Raw genomic sequence first — 6,111 nt, forward strand, 5'->3', positions numbered from 1 at the left:
AAAGAAAAAGAACAACCCCCCCCCTCTGCTGCCACCCCCTTCACCCTCTCCTTCGCCGCAGGGCGACATCCAGCAGCTGCTGATCGTGCCGGACCCCGCGGCCGCCCACTCCTACTGCCAGCTCTACATGCCAGCCTGTGACCAGCCCCTGCTCTACCCGCTCCTGGCCCCCTTCCTGGAGGAGGTAGGCACCCAACCAGGGACAAAAGTCGGGGGGGGGGACACCCTCGGGAGCTCCCCTCCTGCTTATGCCCCCCCGATGCCCACGTATTTCTCTGCGCTGCCCCTCGCAGAGCGGCCCGGAGCCCAGCGCCGCCCCGCGTAGGAAGGGCAAGAAGGGCAAGGGGAAAGGCAAGCGCAAGGGGAAGGGCAAGAAGAGGAGGAACAAGGAGCTGCAGGAGCAGCACGAGGCCTCCGAGCCCTCCGCCGTGACCAACCAGGTAGTGAGGGTGAGCAGCCGAGCCCCGAATCTGGTTTCAATACGGAGCAGTGTGCATGTATCCGGGCCCCAAGGTGGACCTGGATGCGTCTCCGAGCTGGCAGTGCCTCGGCACGGTGCTCGCACCGTGCCGCACGCAGCCCTTCGCATCCAGAGCAGCTTCCCCGCCTCGTCTTTGTGCAATTTGGGGGCAAAACGGGCCGGCTCCGGCAGCGCTGCCCCCCCCCCCCCGGTGGAGCCAGACCTTTGGGTCTGTTGGACGCGATGTTGGCAGGGCGCTGGCCACGCCGGCTCCTCCCCGCGCCTGCAAGGACGCCGGTCCCGACCGCACCTGGGGCTGAGGCGTCCCCACGGCTCCTGGCCTCGTCCCAGGACCCGCTGGGGGTCCCCTGGGGGCAGCCCCCTCTTCGCCTTCGTCCTCCCTTGGCTCTGGAAGTGGGTCAGGGCTGCAGCTGGAGGCCGCACGCTGGCCAAGGGCCGTGGTCCCTCCTGCCGATGACTCAGCCTTGGCCGGGTGGGAGAGCCCCGGCGAGGGGTGGCCGTGCTCCAGGTGCTGCTCCGAGCCAGGGGCTGCGCGGCCCCGACGTGCAGGGGAACGGCAGCCCCGGCTGCCCAGCCCTGCCTCGCCTTCCCCTGGGTGCCCCAGCCCCAAGAGACCGACGGCTCCGGCGTCCCAAAGCTGGGCTGCGGCAGGGTGGGGACACCCCAAAATCACGGCGTCGCTGCGGGACCCCGTGAGGGTCGCGGGCCAGCGCCTCCCTCTGCTGTAGTGCTGAGGTCCTCAACCCTGTGCCCTTTCCACATCGCCCAAGGCCAGCGCACCCACGCCGACGCCGCCGTCTCTGGAGGACAGCTCCCCACCGCCGGTCACCTCCAGCCTGGCCACCACTGTGAGCGTCGCCCTGAACCACACCGACCCCTTCGAGGTACCGGGAGCAGCGGCGGGCAGGGGGTGTCCACCCCTGCCCATCTCCAACATCTCCCCCCGTTCCTCAGGACGCCGGCGAAGAGCTCGTGCTGGAATCCGGGGAGGACGGAGCCGCTGGGGCTACCAGCGCGGAGCTGCCCGGCTACGAGGACTACTACGACGGGGACCCTGCGAGCCCGGAGCGGTTCGGCCCCGCCGAGCGGGAGGAGACGGTGATCCGGGCTCCCCAGGTAACGCTGGGGACGAGGACCGGGACCCCCTCCAGCCACGGCCGGACGAGCTGGGGCCACGGTATGGGGTCCGGGGGCCGTGTAAGCGGTTCGGAGCTCAGCCCCGAGCTGGCGGCCGCGTCCCCTCACCGCGGCGCCGCGCTGCGTCCCGCAGGAGCCCAGCCTGAAGGGGGACAAGGGCGAGCCGGCCGTCGTGGAGCCGGTGAGCAGGGGGGGGCCACGGCCGCTCGGGGACACGCGGAGCCCTGCTGCAGGTCACCTGTGGGTGGTGGCTTGCGGGACAAGGGCGCGGGGACGTGCTGTGCTCCACTCCCTTCTCTTTTAGGATCGGCGATTCGAGGGGCCGCCGGGACCCCCGGGCCCTGCGGTAAGGAGCGAAGGGGAAGGGGGGTGCTGCTGCTGCGGGGAGGGCTTGCAGTAGCCCAAGCATTAACGCGCCTCCGTGTGCTCCGCAGGGGGAAACGGGACCCCTGGGACCACCGGGGCTCCCAGGGCTGCCCGGAGACCCCGGAGAGCAGGTATGGAGCAGACGGGGAGGGAGAGCAGCCCCGCCACGGGGCCGGCTGTGGGGCCGCAGGTGTCTCGGCGGCCGTGCCGCTGCATGCCGGGGCGTGCGGGGCGGTGGAGCTGCAGGCCCTGACCTGACAGCCCGGCTTCTGCTGGCGTGACGGTGACGAGCACCCCCCCCTTTCCCCCCCTACACCCCCTCCCCCAGGGCCCCGCAGGACGGCCGGGGCTGCCAGGAGCCGACGGGATCCGCGGCCCGGCCGGGACCATGATCATGCTGCCGGTAGGTGCTGGGGCGGCGCAGGGACGTGGGGCTGGGGGGGGGTGGCTCCCCCCCCTGCCCTCACTCCGTCCCTCTCCCAGTTCCAGTTTGGGGGAGACTCCCTCAAGGGCCCCACCGTCTCCTTCCAAGAAGCCCAAGCCCAGGCGATCCTGCAGCAGGCGAAGGTGAGGACCCCCGCGCCCACCCCCAGCAGCTCAGCCTCCCCGCTCCCCCCTCACCCCTCTCCTCCTTTCTCTCCCCAGCTTGCCATGAAGGGCCCCCCCGGCCCCATGGGGCTCACCGGCCGCCCGGGTCCCCTGGTGAGTGCTGCAGCCGTGGGGGCCGCTGCGGGGCCCCCCGGGGTGCCCACCCCACCAAGACACCTCACACGGGGGTCTTTGGGCGCCTCAGCAGACCCTCGTGGCCGGGGGCTCCACGTTCTCCTGTTTGTTTTTTTTCTAGGGTCTGCCAGGACACCCGGGCCTGAAAGGGGACGCAGGGGACATGGGGCCGCGGGTGAGTCTCGTAAGCTTTGGGTGCGGGGGCCGTTGGAAGCCTTCCTCTCCTCTGACGCCTCTCCTTCTTCTCCATCAGGGTCCCCGGGGACTGCAGGGACCGCCGGGACCACCGGGGAAGCTGGGCAGACGGGTAAGCGCTGTGGGTTTTAATTTCAGCCCCCCCCCCCCCCAAAAAAAAAACATCTTGGCCTCTTGCCACGTGCAGACAAAAGTGCCACCAACTGCCCCTGGCCCCAGGGGGCACGCGGAGGCTTTCGCCCCTTCCTTTACCCCCTCGCTTCCTCTTGCAGGGTCGCGCTGGAGCAGACGGTGCCAGGGGTCTCCCGGGGGACACCGGACCCAAGGTGCTTGGGGGGGGGGTGCAGGACGCCCACGTCCCCTTTGCTGCCGGGGACGGGGACGTGGGCTCATCCTGTCGCTTGTGCCCCTCAGGGTGACCGGGGCTTCGATGGCTTGCCGGGGCTGCCGGGGGAGAAGGGCCACAGGGTAAGCGCCGCCGCGCCGCGTCCCCTCCTGCCACCGCCACCGTCCCGTTGTCCCCTCACCTCCTCTGTCCCCTAGGGTGACGTGGGGAAGCCAGGACCAGCGGGCAGCCCCGGGGAGAAAGGCGCCAGGGTGAGGAGCCTGGGGAGGGCTGGGGAAGGATCAGGCCCCGGTGGCGTGGGCAGGACGCGCTCAGCTCCTCTCTGTCCCTTCCAGGGCTCCGACGGCTTGCCGGGACCGCGGGGGCAACCGGGGGAACCCGTGAGTATCCGGGGGGGGGGGGTGGCCTCGGTTCTCCCCCAGCCCCAGGAGCTGGGGGGGTGGGGGGCACGAGGAGCCAGGACAGCCACGCTTGGGGGGCTTCGGCCCACGGGATTCCTCCCCGCAGCTTTTTGGAGGGGAGGTTTGGGCTCCCGACGCAAATACAGGGCCCGCTGCTCACACCTCTGTCCTTGGCCCTAGGGCATGCGAGGGCTCATCGGCTCCCGCGGCTCCCCTGGCCCCCCGGGACCACCGGTAAGGGGCAGCGTCCGTCTGCCCGCCTGTCCCTACCTTGCGCCGAGAGGGTTTTTTTTTCCTGCGGCGTCGCCTTCGGGTGCAGGGCCCTGAGGCTCCCTCCTTCCCCCGCAGGGTGCCAGCGGCATCGACGGCGCGCCGGGACCCAAAGGCAACGTGGTGGGTGTCAGTGGGGGGAAGGAGCCCCCCCCCCCCCGAATTAACCCCAAGGGAGGGGAGGCACCGGAGGGTGCCTGCGGGTTTTGGGCTGTGCTGATGGATTTCCTCTGCGCCCCCCCCCGCAGGGAATCCAAGGGGAACCGGGCCCCCCGGGACAGCAAGGAAACCCCGGTCTGCAGGTACGTGGCTGTGACTGGGGGGGGGGGTGTCCCCAGGGGGCTGGGGGTCCCTTCTCAGCACCCCAATGTTCTCTCGCAGGGTCTGCCCGGCCCCCAGGGCCCCGTCGGGCTGCCAGGGGACAAGGTGAGTCCGGAGCTGGCACAGACAAGGGGGTGGCCCCCGCTGAGGTCCCACCGCGTCCCCAACATGTCCTCCTCTCGCCCAGGGCCCGCCGGGGAAGCCAGGAATCCAAGGGGTGGCTGGGGCCGACGGACCCCCGGTGAGTACCGACGAGGGGATTTGGGGTCGCGCTGGTCCCCAGCACCGCGGGGACGACGGGGACGGCGTCACCTCCCCGGCTTGGGGCTCATTTTTGGGGCGTCCTGGCAGGGTCACCCTGGCCGAGAAGGGCCGGCCGGAGAGAAAGGCCTCCAGGTAAGGGGACGGTCCCCAACCCCGTGTCCCAGGCACGGCCATGGGGTCTCCTCTGTTTTCTTTTTGCTGATGCTCAGCCTGTCCCCAGGGTCCTGTGGGTGCCCCAGGTCCCGTCGGCTATCCGGGACCCCGCGGGGTGAAGGTAAGCACAGCTCCCCCCCCCCTCCACCACGCGCTGCGTGGCCATGCTGAGGAACGGTGTGGGGGGCCAGGGGGCGTCCCCCAGGCTGGGGTCCTCCCTCCGACCCCTTTTTGTCTCTGCAGGGAGCTTTTGGGGTGCGGGGCCTGAAGGGCAGCAAAGGGGAGAAGGTAAGGGGTGCGGTGGCGAGGGGACAGCAAGGGGGTGGGGGTCTTTGTCCCGGGGTTGCCCCTGGTTTTGGGGAGCACTCGTCCCTGCCCTGTGATAGCCCTGGGGTTGGGGGGTCAGGGCGGCCCCAGCCCCCCAAAACGTGCCGCTCCCTTTAGGGTGAAGATGGATTCCCTGGCTTCAAGGGGGACATGGGTCCCAAAGGCGACAGGGTAAGCGGGGTGCTCGGGGCGAGGGGGGTCTCCTCAGGGCTGCGTGGGGAAGCCCTGCGGGGGGCTGCAGGATTTGGGATCATACGGGGAGGGATGGAGCCGAGGGGGACACAACCCGGGGGGGGACCTGGCAGCAGCCCCGGCCCGCTGGTGGCGTGCTCCCTGCACCTTTGCCTTGCCTTCAGGGCGACCAGGGCTCCTTGGGTCCCCGCGGCGAGGACGGCCCTGAGGGGCTGAAGGGACAGACGGGTCCCATGGGGGAGCCGGGCGCCGCTGGCCCCGCGGGCGAGAAGGTGAGCACCGTCCCCGTGTCCCCGTGTCCCCATCCCCGTGTCCCCCCCGTAGCCCATGGCTCAGCTCCGCTCTCTCCTTTGCAGGGCAAGCTGGGGGTGCCGGGCCTCCCAGGCTACCCCGGACGCCAGGGCCCCAAGGTGAGCAAGGGGGGGTGGCATTTGGGGGCGTCCCCAGGTACCCCGGGTTGTGACCCGTGCTCTTTGTCCTCAGGGATCCGCTGGCTTCCCAGGTCCCTTGGGGCTGGCGGGAGAGAAAGGCAAGAGGGTGAGTCCCCTACGTCACGCCAGACCACCCCGCTGGGGGACATTCCCCGTCCCCCACCTCCTTTTGGGCCACCCCCTCGTGGCCACGCACGCTGTGTCCCCCCGGGGAAGCTCTGGGGGGGGCACCCAGTGCGCTGCCGTGCCCCCCACCTCGTCTCTCCCCACAGGGCAAGGCTGGCCAGGCTGGGCAGACGGGACAGCGAGGACCCCCGGTGAGCGGCCGCAGCCCCCGCCCCGAGCTGGGGGTGATGGGGATCGCCCCGGGGTGCCCTGATGGGATCACCCCGGGTGCCATCAGGAAGCCTGGTGGGGCGGGTTGTACCCCACAGGGACCATCGTGGGGTCGGTTTTGTCCCACAGTGACCATCGTGGGGCCGGTTGTACCCCACAGTGACCATC

The 6,111-nt window shown here is 70.7% G+C and overlaps 1 protein-coding gene across 1 annotated transcript in view; it reads left to right on the top strand.

The window, feature by feature from the left end:
* Window positions 1–6,054, top strand: part of LOC118159722 (collagen alpha-1(XI) chain-like) — a gene marked incomplete at its 3' end in the record, with an annotated part of 7,329 nt that extends 1,275 nt beyond the window's left edge. The window contains exons 4-32 of the mRNA XM_035314291.1: window positions 62–184; window positions 294–440; window positions 1,252–1,365; window positions 1,436–1,597; window positions 1,752–1,799; window positions 1,923–1,964; window positions 2,053–2,115; window positions 2,313–2,387; window positions 2,468–2,551; window positions 2,630–2,686; window positions 2,829–2,882; window positions 2,961–3,014; window positions 3,175–3,228; window positions 3,317–3,370; window positions 3,446–3,499; window positions 3,584–3,628; window positions 3,830–3,883; window positions 3,998–4,042; window positions 4,168–4,221; window positions 4,301–4,345; window positions 4,428–4,481; window positions 4,592–4,636; window positions 4,725–4,778; window positions 4,901–4,945; window positions 5,102–5,155; window positions 5,341–5,448; window positions 5,533–5,586; window positions 5,660–5,713; window positions 5,880–6,054. Of these exons, the coding sequence (XP_035170182.1) occupies window positions 62–184; window positions 294–440; window positions 1,252–1,365; window positions 1,436–1,597; window positions 1,752–1,799; window positions 1,923–1,964; window positions 2,053–2,115; window positions 2,313–2,387; window positions 2,468–2,551; window positions 2,630–2,686; window positions 2,829–2,882; window positions 2,961–3,014; window positions 3,175–3,228; window positions 3,317–3,370; window positions 3,446–3,499; window positions 3,584–3,628; window positions 3,830–3,883; window positions 3,998–4,042; window positions 4,168–4,221; window positions 4,301–4,345; window positions 4,428–4,481; window positions 4,592–4,636; window positions 4,725–4,778; window positions 4,901–4,945; window positions 5,102–5,155; window positions 5,341–5,448; window positions 5,533–5,586; window positions 5,660–5,713; window positions 5,880–6,054 (2,071 nt within the window). The remainder of the gene's footprint in view (window positions 1–61; window positions 185–293; window positions 441–1,251; window positions 1,366–1,435; window positions 1,598–1,751; window positions 1,800–1,922; window positions 1,965–2,052; window positions 2,116–2,312; window positions 2,388–2,467; window positions 2,552–2,629; window positions 2,687–2,828; window positions 2,883–2,960; window positions 3,015–3,174; window positions 3,229–3,316; window positions 3,371–3,445; window positions 3,500–3,583; window positions 3,629–3,829; window positions 3,884–3,997; window positions 4,043–4,167; window positions 4,222–4,300; window positions 4,346–4,427; window positions 4,482–4,591; window positions 4,637–4,724; window positions 4,779–4,900; window positions 4,946–5,101; window positions 5,156–5,340; window positions 5,449–5,532; window positions 5,587–5,659; window positions 5,714–5,879) is intronic.
* Window positions 6,055–6,111: the final 57 nt, after the last annotated feature.

Source organism: Oxyura jamaicensis, unplaced genomic scaffold, assembly GCF_011077185.1.
Source record: "Oxyura jamaicensis isolate SHBP4307 breed ruddy duck unplaced genomic scaffold, BPBGC_Ojam_1.0 oxyUn_random_OJ71801, whole genome shotgun sequence".
In the NCBI taxonomy this organism is placed as follows: Eukaryota; Metazoa; Chordata; class Aves; order Anseriformes; family Anatidae; genus Oxyura; species Oxyura jamaicensis.